Source organism: Podarcis filfolensis, assembly GCF_964270895.1.
Source record: "Podarcis filfolensis genome assembly, chromosome: 1".
Taxonomy (NCBI): Eukaryota; Metazoa; Chordata; class Lepidosauria; order Squamata; family Lacertidae; genus Podarcis; species Podarcis filfolensis.
Window position 1 is genome coordinate 57,349,831 of NC_139604.1, and position 16,287 is coordinate 57,366,117.

At 49.3% G+C, this 16,287-nt stretch overlaps 1 protein-coding gene across 1 annotated transcript in view; it reads right to left on the reverse strand.

Annotated features, from left to right (window-relative positions):
* The window catches only part of LOC310746757 (acyl-CoA (8-3)-desaturase-like), a 30,643-nt gene extending 15,939 nt beyond the window's left edge, over window positions 1-14,704 (reverse strand). The window contains 4 exon segments of the mRNA XM_083580770.1: window positions 1,598-1,795; window positions 11,609-11,719; window positions 14,080-14,454; window positions 14,456-14,704. Of these exon segments, the coding sequence (XP_083436896.1) occupies window positions 1,598-1,795; window positions 11,609-11,719; window positions 14,080-14,454; window positions 14,456-14,689 (918 nt within the window). The 5' untranslated portion in view covers window positions 14,690-14,704.
* Window positions 14,705-16,287: the final 1,583 nt, after the last annotated feature.

Below are 16,287 nucleotides of genomic sequence, written 5' to 3' on the forward strand. Positions count from 1 at the left end.
TCATCCATGCCAAAGGCAATTATTTTTTACATAAGATTGCAGGCTTTAATTATCTCAAATGCAATCCCCAATTAGCTGGGAAACACTATGGCCTGATTTGGATGTAATGCTAAGATGTCGTTAAGGATTACTTCCCAAGCCATGGGCTTACTTGCTTTTCTCCCCTCTCCTCCTCTGGCATGGCCACAAAGATGAGACTGAATGATTTTACTTCTGTTTTCAATTAATGGCACTTTAGTGTAGCGTCTGTTATTAACTATGATTTTGAAACAAGCCAACTTCATAAACTATGGTTGGAGTCAGGCTTGTTTCAGGTAACCATAGTTCAGACTAACCACAGTTTATCCTGGCATGAACACAACACTAAACGAAGCTTAGTTAAAGACAAAAGCCTCTTATTTCCACCTTGCAGCTGTACCAGAAAAGCAGAGGATGGAGCTAACAGGCCTGAAGTTTGTCTATATGATGCTGATGCTGATCTGAACTAGGGCAAAGCATTTCTCGACTAATTGGGGATGCCCTTTTGAATGATTAAAGGTAATACGCAAATTGAATCAATGAATGTGATTAATATATTTGTTCTTCACATAGCAGTTTAAAAATACAAGGACCAAACCACACACACAAATATTATTCTCCCTATCAGCAACCAGTAAAGCAGTCACAACAGGCTCCAGCATTAATTCCTGACCTCTTTAACCCTAATATTACAGCCCATGCCCCATGATCCCTTTCTAAACTAGTGTAAGTATATTCAATCATGCTATTTAAATATATCCATTAATCACAATCCAATGCCACAGCTCCATAAAAGCTTTTAGGGGCTCACAGACTATTTTTCTTGAAAGATTCAAGTCCATAAATCACCTGTCTTTAAAAAGGACACAAGGCAGTGGAAACATTCTTTACTTGCTATGGCGAGTGGATTTGTTGAAGGCTGAATATTGCCAGATTAACATGGCACTTACCTCTTCAAAAAAAGCATGGTGCAGGTGGTTTGTGTGTGACTTCTGACCTGGGGCTGATGGGAGCTGAATCAAACAACATCTGGAGGGTCACAGATTCCTCACCCCTGCCTTACACAATAGGCTCTAAGTCTGTGTATATTGCGTCTTTCAGTTTGTTGGAAGAGGGGGCAGTTTGACTCCCTAGGTCAAAGAAGCTGGCATAAGGGGATGTAATAGGTGCTAGAAGGGTCTAGAAGGCTTTTCCTTCTTTACTAAGATTATGCCCATGCAGAAACAACAACACCCCCATATTTACCAGGGTTGACCCATGAAACTGAAAACAGATTTTGTGTCTGATTCTTGGTGATGCTATTAAACTTTAAGTGCATGGATAAATATGAATATGGATTTTCAAACAGCAAAGTTCTCTAGAGACTTTCCAAAGTTCCACAAGTACTTTATAATGTAGCACAAGGAAATAGCTTTGGTTTTTGTGGTAACAAACAAACAACCCCAAACCCAAGTGTGCTGTGAAGAGCTAGCTGCATTGGACTGTGTTCTGGTTTCATGAACCCCATGGTATTTTTGAAATAATAATGCATAGGAAAAAAAACAGTTTCGAAGATGGAATGGTGTCTCAGACATTCTACCTGAGCAGTGGTAAACAGTGCAACACCCACAAAGAACGGCACTAAGGATGATCCAAAGTACCAGATGGTAAACCAGGCAGCAGCATCCAGCACCATGATTTGAAGGAACATCAGGAAGAAGAAAAGAGTGTTGGGCTTCAGAAGTCCCATCTTCTCAACAGTGGACCGCAGCTCCCGGAAATCTTCCACTAGCAATTTCTGTGGGGAAACAAAGAATGGCAACCAGTTGTTCCAGACACACACACAGAAGTAACATCGGAATGCATCAAATGAAAACAGAGAGAAAGAGCGCCAGCCACTTACAGGTGTTGTTGGGCTCCAACTCCCATCATCCATTGGGCCACACTGGCTAGGGCTGATGGGAGTTAAGAGTCCAAAAACGTTTGGAGGACCACAAGTCCCCCATACTTGCTCTCCACGGTACTAGCTGCATCACTAAATCCTCTGGTGATTCCTGTGGCACAGGGAGAAGCTTCCAGCTGTGCACATTGAGTTGTGGCAGTGAAGAGAGACCACAAACTATCATCTGTCCTGAGCACAGGCTCGGTTATGCCACTGTTTATGCCATTAAAAGTCTTCTCGCCTTCTCAACATGAATGATTATAAGCCTTCAGAGAAATATATGGCTGGGGAGCCCATGTAGTCTCCCTGTTAACAACTGTAGTGTTTCCAAAAGTTCATTCCCATTCTTTAGATCACCATTTACCAACCAGTCTTTGACAATTACGCTATCTGTATGAACCGTGGTACTGCTCTCTGACGAGCCTTCTTCCCAGGATTCAAGCTGCAGAGATGGGCAAGCGTCATTCTGGCAGATCCACAGTGATTCTGGCATCCTTACCAGATCCAAGTTTTGGAGGAAAGCTGAGGGTGAGGGGCTGGAAGTATACCACCCCCCACAATCTCCCTTCCTCTCAGGAAAAGGAGGTGAGGAGGCATATACAGCTACTGTTCGGCAGAGTGCGAGGGGTTCACTATCAACATGAGCTGAAGCCCACAGGCTCCCCTGCCTCCTTCCTGCAGAACAGAGAAGTTGAGAAGAGAGGGAGACTCCTGCAGCAGCTGCTAGGTGGAACTGAACCCTTTCACCCATTATCAGCCAAGGCTGGAATGCTCACCTCTGCCTTGCCTCCTAGAAAGGAAAGGAGGGTGCAGGGGTGGAAAATGCCTTTGCTGATTTATGGAAATGCTTGCTTGTCTGCATCCAGATTGTAAGGTGGCCACAACTTTTGGCTTGGCCATTGTAGCCCCAAATCAATGTTAGTTAGTTAGTTAGTTAGTTAGTTAGTTAGTTAGTTAGTTATACCCTAAGTGTAGCAAACAAACTTTGAAAAGTGTTGGATAATAGAAGGCAAAAAGCGACTGAGGGAAGTGCAGGCCAGCTGGGTAATAAAAATTTATGCAGGTGTCAGAGACTGCCTCTAGGTCCCGGCTCACAAAGGACCAACGCTAGCCGGTAGAACGGAATAAAGTCTTTATTGAAGTATAGTTTCCATTTCCACATCTTAGCGTGCGTCTCTACGTCTATTCCCTAGATCGGCGAAGTCCCATCTGAATCTCCGCCTCCTGTACACCAGTTCAAGACCCTAGCCTTGCTCCACCTTTTGCGTCTCTCCTTTCGCCTCTGGGTCCTACCACCCCCCGGGGTTCCTTCCTTCCTGGATGCCTCGGATGCGGACCCTTCGGATTCCTCCCCCTCCCTTCGGCGGGCTTTAGGACCTGGCTCCCTTTCCGGGCTGCTCATTGCGCCTCCCTCTGGTACATTTGAACTTGGCGCGCGCGCGCTGTCTCCGACCCTCCTCTCTACCGTTTCCTCGCTCTCTGACGCAGGCGTGGCTGCTGCCGGAGAGCTGCCTGTCGCTGGTGCCTGGAACTCCTCCCCCCTGCTGCTCTCTGGTGGAGTAGCTGGTCCGGATTTCCAGCTGCTGCTCTCTGAATCCCCTCTGGTCCCTTCTTCCTGGGGTGCCCCTCTTGGTAACCCCCCAGCTCTGCCCACGGGAGCCCCTTTCTGTGAATCCTCCGATTCGCTGGACAGACTTAGAGATCTCGGACGGCTATCATCGCTAACCTCTCCTTCCGATTCCTCGCCATCCGTTCCCTCTGCTCCTGAACCCCTGACATCCATCCCCCCCTCGAAGCCCCCCCTTCCCCCCTCCCCTCCTTCCGGTGTGGGTTCTGGGTGCTCCGTCGTGGCAGGGGTGAGTGCCGGATACAGTTCTTCCCTCGTGTCGTACATTACATCGGGCAGGTCTGGCTCGTCCTCCGTGCGCTCGTCGACGTCGATCTCCTCTGCTTCCATCTCCCTGCCTTCGTGTTCAAATCCCACGTCCTCCCCCAACACGTCCATGTCCATCTCTCCCCCGTTCCCCTCTGAGGGTGATGCCTGCCAGGGACCCCCCAGCCACTTCCTGCGCCACTGCTCCTCTGGTTGATTATCCCACCAATAGGAGCGGTCTGAGGCAGAACCCGAGGGTGAACCTTCCGGAGAGCGTATGTGTGGTGCCGTCTCCTCGTCCGAGTCGAACCCCTGGAACGTGCTGCCTGAAAGTGTGGGTGTGAAGAGCCAGTCATCGAAATACTCGGCTGGCATGGGCCTGTGTGGGAAAATGGCATGGAACTCTTCCTTGAGAAGAGGCTCGTCCAAGGCATAGCCCGGCACCCAACTGTTGGCGCTGGCCGGGGTATCCTCTCTGGCAAGAAGGTATTCTACTCCCTCTTCCCCCCATCTCGAGTCTAAAATCTCTGTGGCTTCGTTGATGCGCTCCCCTCTTGGCGACCCCCTTTCCCTGGGTCCTTCTCTGGGCGGATCTGGTGCTGTGCCTGGCTCGTGAAATCTATGCGGTGCTTTGTAGGGCGTGAGCACCGATCTATGGAAGACCGGATGCATTCTGGAACCCTCCGGAAGCGCTAACCGGAAGGCCACTGGATTGACCTGTGCCTGGACTTGGTAAGGCCCTAGCTGCTTATGCCCTAGCTTCTTCTTGGCCAACGATCTGGTCGGCACTGCTTGCGCTGCTAACCAAACCCAGTCTCCCACCTGTATGTCTTCCCCTACTCTCCTGTGTCTGTCAGCCTGCAGTTTGTATGCGTGCTTTGCCAGTTCCAACTGCCTCCTAAGCTGTTCGTGGACTTCCTGCAACTCTGACGCTAATTCTTCCGCTGCCTGCGGCTCCCCCTCCCCCACTCTCTCTAAACCTGGGAAGGTTCTGGGATGCCTCCCGTTGTTGGCGAAGAACGGCGTCACCCCCGTCGACACGTGCTTCGTATTGTTGTAAGCGAACTCTGCGAGGGGCAGGTAGTCCACCCACGTGTTAGGCTGCTGATTGGCGTAGCATCTCAGGTACTGCTGCATGATGGCGTTGACCCTCTCCGCTTGTCCGTTGGTCTGCGGGTGTCTCGCCGACGCTAGATTGATCTTGACGTTCAGGATGCCCATCAACTTTTGCCAGAAGTTCGAGATGAACTGCCGCCCCCGGTCGGATAGAATAGATCGTGGCAGACCGTGGACCTTAAACACGTGGTCTATGAACAGTTTGGCGGTCTGTTCTGCCGTGGCCACCTTCGCACACGGAATGAAGTGTGCCATCTTGGTAAACATGTCCACCACCACAAGCACTGCCGTCTTTCCCCTCGAACTGGGCAGATCCGTGACAAAGTCCAGGGCCACCCGTTCCCACGGCTCAGACGGCGTCTGCAACGGTTCCAGCAATCCCGCCGGCGGTTTGTGCACTGACTTGGCCCTTTGGCAGGTGTCGCATCTCGAGACATAATCCGCTACTTCCCCCCGCATCTTGGGCCACCAAAAGTCTCTGGTCACTAGTTCTACAGTCTTTTCTCTGCCAAAGTGCCCGGCAGTGGGGGCGTCGTGTAGCTGCTGCAGCACCCTTGCGCGGAGGTCATTCCCCGGCACGTAGAGTGCTCCCTTGCGGATGAGCAAACCGTCTCTGATCTGGAACTCGTCGTCCTTCACCGTGCCCTTGTGCACCTCCTCCATCTTGGCTAGCGCGAAGGGGTCCTCCTGCAACGCTCGACGTACGGCGTCCAGATCCACGGTCGCCGAGGCGCAAGCCCACGCTTCCGGTGCGAAAATGTGCTTGGCTGCCGACGGTGCCTCCTCCTCGAGGTATTGCGGCTTTCTGGACAAGGCATCCGCCATGATGTTGTTGTCACCCGGGATGTACTCTATCTTGAAGTCGAAGTCCGCGAAGAACTCTGCCCATCTAATGTGCCTCTGATTCAGGAACCTCGCCGTGCGCCAGTACTCTAGATTCTTGTGGTCCGTGCGGACCTGCACTGTGTGTCTGGCTCCGATAAGGAAGTGCCGCCACGCTTTGAACGCTGCATGGATGGCTAGCAACTCCCTGTCCCAGATGGTGTAATTCTGCTCCGACTTGCTGAGCTTCCTTGAGTAGAAGGCGCACGGCCTCCAGTCCCCCTGCTGGTCTTGTTGCAACAGTACAGCTCCCACGGCTCTGTCTGAGGCGTCCGTCTCCACCCTCATCGGTCTGCTGGGATTCACATGCAGCAGCTGCTCCTCGGAAGCGAAGAGACGCTTGAGTTTCTGAAAGGACTGCTCCGCTTCCTCCGTCCAGATAAACTTCTTCTTCTTGGAGCTGAGCGTGTCAGTGATGGCCGCCGTTTGCATAGCGAACCCCTTGATGAACTTGCGATAAAAGTTGGCAAAGCCGACAAACCGCTGGACTTCCTTCCTATTGCGCGGGCTTTTCCAGTCCAATACTGAGCGAACCTTGGCGCTGTCCATGGCGAGCCCCTTGTCCGACAGTTTATAGCCCAGGAAATCCACCTCCGTCACGTCGAACTGGCACTTCTCCAGCTTGGCGTACAGCCTGTGCTCCTTTAGTCTCCGCAGAACTTCCCTGACATCCCTCTCGTGCGCTTCTCGCGACTCAGAAAATATCAGGATGTCGTCCAGGAAGCATACGCATTTCTTGTAAAGGAGTCCCGCCAACACGTGATGCATAAAGGCTTGAAAACAGTGAGAGCCATTTTGTAATCCGAAGGGCATAACTCTGTATTCGTAGGTGCCCAGTGGTGTGAACATGGCCGTCTTCCACTCGTCGCCCTCCCGCACACGAATCAGGTTGTACGCGCCTCGCAGATCCAACTTGGTGAAAACGCGTCCTTTCCTTACCGTCGCGAGCAGGTCGTCTATTTTGGGCATGGGGAAGGACGAGGGCTTGGTTTTCGAGTTCAAAATTCGAAAGTCAACTACAAGCCTCTTCTGGGGCGTGTCTCGCTTCTTCACAAAGAATACTGGACTGCCCCCTACAGCTTTCGACTCCCGAATGAACCCGCGCTTCAAATTGTGGTCTATGAACTCCCTAAGTTCCTGCAGTTCGTCCTCAGACATGGAATACAGTTTCCCTGTTGGCAGCGTTGCCCCCGGCAGGAGATCAATCTTGCAGTCATAGGGTCTGTGGGGGGGCAGTTTGTCCGCCTCCTTCTCGCAGAAGACCTCCAAAAACTCCTTGTACTTGTTGGGCACCGCTTGCACCATGCCTAGGTGTAGCTGCGGTGCATCCTCTCGCCCCTCTCCTTCCTGGCAGGTCTGGATGCAGTGCGCTGCGCAGTAGGAAGAGCAGAAGGTCAATTGCCGCTGGTACCACGCTAATGCCGGGCTGTGCCTATCCAGCCAACTCATGCCCAACACTATGGGCGTGTCCGACAATTGGGTGACGTTGAAGCTGATGACTTCTCGGTGATTCCCAATTTGCATCACCATAGGTGGTGTCTGCTGCACCACCTGCCCCCCTAGCAGTTCCCTGCCATCCACTGTGACCACGTTCAGGGGCAGTGTGGCTGGCAGTAGCGCTATGTTGTGTTGTTGAAGGAATTCCAGTGCGATAAAGTCCGCATTACTGCCAGAGTCAATCGTAATCGGCACTTCTAAAGTGAGACCACTGGGCAGCTGGAGCGATGCGGTGAGCTGCACCACTGGTTTGGGCGGGAGGGGATCCGTGGGCTTCAAAATCTCTGGGGACTTCTTCACTGACTCGCCTGGCTGGCCCCCAGTGCTTCCGTTTCCCTGCCGTGGTTCACTTTGCTGAGTTGCTCCCATTACTGTCATTGAAGCTGCAGTGTGCTTGTGGAGCCTCTGGGGACACTCTTTCGCCATGTGCTTCGAACTGTCACAGATGTAACACTTCCTGTTCCCTCTAGGCTGCTTTGTTTTGACTGCTCCCGGTGTTAAGGCTCTGGTGGCTGAATGAGCTCTAGCACCGCCGATCTCCATTGGCTCCTCCCCCCCTGCTTGCGGAGGCGTTGATTGCGCACGCGCGACATCCCTGGGCAAGAGGGAGGGCACTCTGGCTGGTGTGCGTCCCCAACGCCCTTCTCCTCTGTCCCAAGGGCGGTCCTCCAGCCTCACCCCCACTGCAAGCGATCTGTCCACCACTTCCTGGGTGCTTTTGGGTCTCTCCCCCCGCGCTATCTCATCCTTGATTTGGGGGTTCAATCCTTCCCAATAAAGATCTCTAACGGGGGGGGAATCCTTGTCCCACCCCAAGGCATTGACCAATGCAAAAAAGCGGGAGTGATACTGCCTCACGCTGGCTCTCCCTTGTCTCAGCTCAAATATGTCCTTACGGGCAATGTCAATGTCTATTTTCGATAGAAAGCAAGAATCCATCGCTTCAATGAATGCAGCTGAACTCTGGAGCGCTGGGTCCATATCTCTCCACAGATTGCGCAGACATGCTTTCGCCTCTCCATGCAAATGAGACAAGATAAACCCCACTTTTTCTTGCTCATCTCTAAACTCTTTCTCCAGCAGTTTCAGCGCAAACTGCACGTCTGCTCGGAAATTGGGGTACTGCTGCAAATTCCCATCAAAGTGAGATACAATGCTGCCTCCAGTCCTTCCCAACCCGATTCCCTCGGATCTGGAACCCGTTTGTGCCTGCTTAGTAAGCACTTCCAACCTGGCTTGGAGATCTCGGCATGCAGCAGCCGCTTCATCCTCTCTTTTCCTGGAGGCGATTATCTCTGCGCTGAGCTGCGTTACCGCTTCTCGCAGGGAAGCAATTTGCTCTTCAGTAGACATGTCGCTTGACTTTTGTGAGCTCCAAAGGCACCAGTCCTCTTTCCTCCCTGCTTCGCTCCCCACACGCCGCTTGAGTCAAAGAGAACTGATGAAAACTTCTGGGAGATGGGACTTACTGTCAGAGACTGCCTCTAGGTCCCGGCTCACAAAGGACCAACGCTAGCCGGTAGAACGGAATAAAGTCTTTATTGAAGTATAGTTTCCATTTCCACATCTTAGCGTGCGTCTCTACGTCTATTCCCTAGATCGGCGAAGTCCCATCTGAATCTCCGCCTCCTGTACACCAGTTCAAGACCCTAGCCTTGCTCCACCTTTTGCGTCTCTCCTTTCGCCTCTGGGTCCTACCACCCCCCGGGGTTCCTTCCTTCCTGGATGCCTCGGATGCGGACCCTTCGGATTCCTCCCCCTCCCTTCGGCGGGCTTTAGGACCTGGCTCCCTTTCCGGGCTGCTCATTGCGCCTCCCTCTGGTACATTTGAACTTGGCGCGCGCGCGCTGTCTCCGACCCTCCTCTCTACCGTTTCCTCGCTCTCTGACGCAGGCGTGGCTGCTGCCGGAGAGCTGCCTGTCGCTGGTGCCTGGAACTCCTCCCCCCTGCTGCTCTCTGGTGGAGTAGCTGGTCCGGATTTCCAGCTGCTGCTCTCTGAATCCCCTCTGGTCCCTTCTTCCTGGGGTGCCCCTCTTGGTAACCCCCCAGCTCTGCCCACGGGAGCCCCTTTCTGTGAATCCTCCGATTCGCTGGACAGACTTAGAGATCTCGGACGGCTATCATCGCTAACCTCTCCTTCCGATTCCTCGCCATCCGTTCCCTCTGCTCCTGAACCCCTGACAGCAGGCAAGTAACTTCTGTGGACTTATTTGCAAGGCTAACCCATCCTCATGATTCTATCAAGTTATTTTATATATCTGAGTTTATTATACTGAAATATACTCAGAGTCGCAAAGTGATTTCATGCTCTTTATTCAGCTCATAGTGGTGAGGAGGAATGAATGAATGTCCCCTCAAGGTATCTGCTTTATATACATTATTTACACAATGGGCTGCACATGATTGGCTAATTCCGGAATTCTACTGTAAGCCAATCAGGTTGTGGATTCACTTCTATCTGGAGCATGATTGGGTGGTTCCTGCCAACCAATCATACTGCTGCATTGTTCTAGGACCAATCAGACTGCTGCATTCTGAATCCTATTGTTCTAGGACCAATCAGACTGCTGCCTTTTGGATCCTATTGTTCTAGGACCAATCAGACTGCTGCAGTTTGGATCCTATTCAACTCAGCACATAACATATACTAAAACTTTGGGGCACTATAGCCAACTGGAATACTTATAAACATACACAGCATTACTGCATGAAAATAAAGTGTCATGCAAGAAGGCACACAGTGAAATCCTTTGCAGGCGTCTCCACTACAAATTAACTTTTATTGCCATTGTGTTCACCAAAGAATCCCAAGATCTGATGAGGCTCCTGGGAGTTCTCTTTTAAGTTAAAGATCCCTACTCCTTTTTTCTAAAATTCCCTGGGGAGAATAAATTATTCTTAAACCAGTCTAAGGATGAAATTCTGCGTATGCTTACTCAAGAGCTTAAATCAAAAGGAACATTGTGATACACATCTGTAGGGCCAATATGCCCAACAACATACAGTTTATGTATGTAAGTAGGGACGCGGGTGGCGCTGTAGTCTAAACCACTGAGCCTGTGGGCTTGCTGATCAGAAGGTCAGCAGTTCCAATCTGCGCAATGGGGTGAGCTCACATTGTTCTGTCCCAGCTTCTGCCAACCTAGCAGTTCATGACGTTTCCATGTGCTCTGGCTTCCGTCATGGTGCCCTGTTGTGCCAGAAGTAGTTTAGTTATGCTGGCCACATGACCCGGAAAGTTGTCTTAACTGTCCAGGGGTCCTTTACCTTTTTTTTACAGCTTATGTAGTAAAGTGCAACAAGGAATATTCTCTTGTGAATTTTAGTTCACAGAAGAGTTTGTTCAATAAGAGATCTAAACATATTATTTCTTTCTTCTGTGGGTCAGCAGGGAATCTACGACTCTCCATATGTTGCTGGAGTGCAATTCCCATTATCCCTGACCATTGGCCATGCTTGCTGGGGATGATGGGAGTTGTAGCCCTGTAATACAGTGGTACCTCAGGTTACAGACACTTCAGGTTACAGACTTCGCTAACCCAGAAATAGTAACTCGGGTTAAGAACTTTGCTTCAGGATGAGAACAGAAATTGCACAGCGGCGGCACGACAGCAGCACGAGGCCCCATTAGCTAAAGTGGTACCTCAGGTTAAGAACAGTTTCAGGTTAAGAACGGACCTCCAGAATGAATTAAGTTCTTAACCCGAGGTACCACTGTATCTGGAAGACCAAAGGTTCCCTGACACCTGCATTACATAATGAGGGATAGGAATGGATTGTAAACCTAGTTAAAGGAGAAAACAGGAAATATTATTTATTTCGGGTGTTTGCCATACTGTCTGAAGGCTCATTCACACTTCCATTTGTCCCAATACTTCTTCTGTTTGGTCCATGACTTCTAGACACAGGTCAGAGAGGTTTTTCTTAAATTCTGCTGTTTACTGCTGAATCAGAACAAACGTCAATCCACAGAATATCCAACTGATGTTTGCTCCAATTCAACAGTAAAGCAGCAGGATGAAAGAAAAACCTCTTGGACCCATACCCTAGGAATCATGGACCAACCAGAAGTGTGGATGAGCTCTCAGTCACAATGTAGTCTTAGCTTTCTTGTTTTGAAATGCAGATGAGATGCGTCCCCTCTGCTGACAACAGAACATAAACCACTCTTTAGTGGTGCAATATTATGTGCACCATATAGTGATATGCAATGTGGAATGGAATTCTGATTTCCCTGCTTTCTTCCAGTGTAAAGGTAAAAAAACGATAGACATATAATTTGTTTCCCATGCCCAACTTACATTTTTGCTGGACTCAGAGCTAGGTTGATCTGGTGCCAATTCTCCTATCAGCAAGGGATTCAAGAACTTGCTTACATAATCCCTATGAAGGTGGAATGCCGTGAATGCATCCTGGGAGAGAAAAAAAAGCATAAAATTGGGATGGAATGAAAGGCAAGCATACATCTAGGCAGAAGTGAGAGATGAAAAGTAGCTTCAAAACAAAGAATTTGCTGCATGTGCTACACAGCTTATTTGCACCCATTTTCATTTGAGGGTTGAAGGAGTGTTGGCTGTGCACCTCATCTACATTCATATCTGTTGCTTTCATGCTATTGTGTAAGGTAACATGGGCTGTGTTACTTCCAGGTCCAGTATCTGTTTCTTTTCTCCACTACTTTTCATTCACCCTGCAATTGAGGGTAGTTTCTCAACAGTTGCGCATGGGGGGGGGGAGGGGGACCTGTCTTGTGCATTCTTTTCAACCTAAAATTCTATGTAGGAATTTTGTACTGTGACGAAACAACTCTTAAATCCCTCCCCTTTATATCACAGACACGACGTATCTCCAGCCTAAGCACAGGTCTCATATACTATACTAGACAAAAGTATTTAATCTTTTCTTGACTTCCCACTTTGCATCTATGGGTCTTAAAATGTGTCTTCTTTTCCATTCCATTAATCTCTCTGCTCTGTGTGTACATGTACACTTCTTAAATGCTTAACAGTAATGCAATATTTTAAGAGACAGAGCCACATCTTTTCTACTACACATATATGGTCATTCATTCACAACCCATTTCTTTATTTATTAGCATCCTTCTCACCACTAGTGCGATGATGTAACATCTCCTGTATGCACATGTATATATGCCATTTCTTACATGTGTGGCTGCATGCCTCCTTCCACAACAATCAGCACATAAGCAAGAAACCAGGCTTTTAAATATTTGCTTTATTACCTATGGTAAATTAAAATTATCTCCATGCAGGACTACGCAGAAATGGCGAAACTTACTGGAAGAATAAGAAGTCAAAATAACAAACTTTTTGTAAAAGGACAGAAATGGTTTATTGAATGTTTACAAACAAATTGTAAACAGATAAAGACATTGGCAGAATTATTGAAATAACCTGCAATTTCGAAAGAATATATAATTAAAATAAATGAATAAAAGAATAAGTTAATTTAGAATATGCAGGAAATGATGAAATTAAATTTAAGGAACCGAAGAAAGAGGAGGAAGGAAATCAAGGTTTTAAATTTTACAACTATTGTAAAACAACTAACTGACATGTATATAAATGAAAACTAACACACACACACACCCCTCCACACAACCCAAGAGTTGTTATAAAAGTTAGTTTTTCTCTTTGGGATCACATATAACTAACACACACACACACACACGGACTGGTGGGCTAGAAAAATTTCCACTATGAGTAAATGTGGTGGGCATATTTGCAAGGCTGGATTAGACATATTTTATGTAGGACTCAGGGAAGCTGACAGTGAATCTGCATATATTTGGTGAGAAGAAAACTATTTATTTATAGGTAACTCAATGCCGACATGCACAGGTTTTCAACCTTTTTGAGTCCACGGCTCCCTTGACTTGACCAACTACCTTCTTTCTGCAGCACCCCTGTGGGGCTCAGGAGCCCAGTTATGTCACCCCTTGCCTGCAGAGCTGGCAGCCTCTCATCCTTTTTCAAACACCCTCCCTTGTGGAGTCTTCCCTCAGCCCCCTCTCCACTCTTCTTGGGAGTCCTCTGGGCAGCCACTGCTGCTGCGCCTGGTCTCTGAGCTGCCCCCTCCTGCCCCCAAAATAGGCGCCCCCTCACACTGCCCCACAGGGGCCCTGGAAGAGGATTCCCCCAGCCTTAGTGGCCCAGTGAAGACTGACCAAAGGTGAACATGGGGACAGCACCTTACCTTGGGGGGGGGGGCAGCAGTGGGCGCTGCTGGGCCTGTATAGTGGAAAGGCCCTGGGCTCCCAGGCAGGCCTAGCACAAGAAAGGCCTGTGCAGTGCCTGCTCGTTTCCGCTGGACCGAGATAAACCTACACATTATCGATCTGATATGGAACTCATTATGCTACGCTTGAGGCCTTAATAGTAACAGCTAATTAGCAAGTATGAAATAAAAGACAAAGACGCAGCAAAAGGATATTGACAGGTAGTTTTGAGACCATCCCCTCCTGAGGAGGGAAGCACCAGCTATGAGAGTGCCAGGAAGAAACCGTCAGGGCAGGGGGCCAACTATTGCCAAGCTGAAACGTTCACACGACCTCTACGCGCATCCCGTGTCATTCACCAGGATAACTCCGTTCTAGAACCATCCCAAAAGTTGCCGGTCCCAGGGAAGAGCGACTGGTAATCCGCATCTCCGCCTTGCGCATTTGGTAATCCAGGGCTACGAAGGCTTCCCCGCCGCGACCTGCAACCCCCCCCGATGAGGAAGAGGAGCACAACCCGCACACCGCTCTCACCGTGGCGTCTTGCCCGGCATAGTGGCTGATCACCCTGGAGCCTCCCGGGTGCCGCCGGTGGAAGCTGCTGATGTCGTAGACTTTCCTGTCGATCACCAGCCACCGCTCGGGCTTGATCCGACCCGAGCGCTGCTGGATCTCCTCCCAGGTGAAGAAGCGGCGGGAACGGACCTCGCCGCCCCCGTTGGCCCGCTTCTCCTCAACTCCCGCTCCCGACCCCACTCCCGACGCGGTCTCCTGCAGCGGAGGAGCCATTCTCTCCCGGCCTTCTCTCTGCCCGCTGCGATCCCCGCGGCAGTCACGGATCTCCTGTGGAAATTCCGACGTCCGCGCAGCGCCGCTGTCAGCGAGAAACTCGCTCGAAGGCGAGGAGATAGATCATAAACGTGCTTTGCCCAGCGCCTTCCCGCAGGGACGCTCCCCTCCGGGATCTGATTGGCTTCCCGCGCTCTCCGGGGAGCCCATTGGCTACTGGGCGCCGGCTTCGGTGTCTCCGGAGGCGCCTTGAAGTGCCACACCCAACAAGAGAGCGCTGCCTCTTGGATCCCTTTTGGAAAAGCCATAATGGCACTTTTTTTTGTTGCCCTGTTACCGCTCCGAGTGTTGGCATGTGGTTGATTAAGCTATAATTTCAGACCCCGGACTTAATGATCTTATGCACACCCTTCCTTTTCGACAGCCACGTGGAGCACGCATATTTCATCTGCTTCCTCCGTCATGTTTTACATGTTTTACAACTGCTGATTTACACCCCCGCTTTAATAAAGAGATACTTGGATGGACTCTGCAAGATTGGGAAAGAAAAAGCGATTGATATGCGTGGTGTGTGCGATATAACATTGTGCCGCCAAATGCGACGTGGAGTCCCGTTTTTCTCTACCTGTTTTCCCTGTTTAAATTTGCAAAGCTTTAAACAGAGACGCTTCTTGGATCATGTGTCTAGATCCAGCCAGACTGTAAGCATATGCAGTTTTGCGTTTTAAATTTCAGTCACGGGGCCATCATGGTGTCAGGCGTAAAACAGGATTTGTTTCTGCTGCGCTGATGGTAAATAAGCGCTACTGTATTTTGTTGTAAAAAAAAAAAGAAAAAAAAATGACGTATTTTTAGAAGGAGAAATGATGAAATGCATACTTGTAACCGTGCACCTGCTTTGTCAGCCACTCCCTTTAACTATAAACTTCTCCTTCTCCTTCTTCTTCTTTTAAAAAAAGGTTGTTGCAGTGACTAACCATGCCCTGGCATGCCTATTCTGGACCAAACGCTGGTGTAGGGTTTGACTGTTGCTGTCTGCATCATTGGCTGTTGTCAGGTAAGGGTCAGGGCCTGGGCCTGGACTTTGGTTCCAAGGCACAATCCTGACAGCACCACTGATTAATTCTATAATACCACCTCCCAAGCTATTTCATCTCTCTCACTTCCCTTTCTATTACATTTTCTGCTGCTAGAGCTTTGGAATTTGGGAAACAAAGGACTCAGACCCTTACTATATATATATATGTGTGTGTGAGAGAGAGAGAGAGAGGGAGAGAGAGAGAGAGAGAGAGAGAGATAGATTTATAAGATTTTTTTCTAGTGCATTATTTTGGGAGGTGTTTGTCTAGATCAGGGGTCAGCAAACTTTTTCAGCAGGGGGCTGGTCCACTGTCCCTCATACCTCGTGGCACACATTCTACTCATGTAAAAACACACTGATGATGAATGTTTAATAGGTTATTGTATTTTAGTGTTCTATTGGAAGCCGCTCTGAGTGGCTGGGGAAACCCAGCCAGATGGGCGGGGTATAAATAATAAATTATTATAATATTATTATTATGATTCCCAGACCACCCGCGGGCTGGATTTAGAAGGTGATTGGGCCGGATCCCCCCGGGCCTTAGTTTGCCTACCCATGGTCTAGATGAGCAGCTTCTTCTTCAAGTATTGCTACAAAATGGTGTGAGGTGATGTGGGCTCTGGATGGCTGCTAAGGAAAGAGCCTTTTCAGTGGTGGTGCTCAGTTGCAGAATACACTCCACAGACAGCTCACATGCCACCTGTGTTGTTGCCTTTTTGGTGCTAGTCAAAGACCTTTTTATTTTCACTGTCTTTTTGTTAATGGAAGCTATAAAATAAAATAAATATTTCAGTATGCCAACATTATCGCAATAAAAACTGACACTAAAAGCTTGGTTGTGAAATGGACTATGCCCTCTGTTATTAAATAAG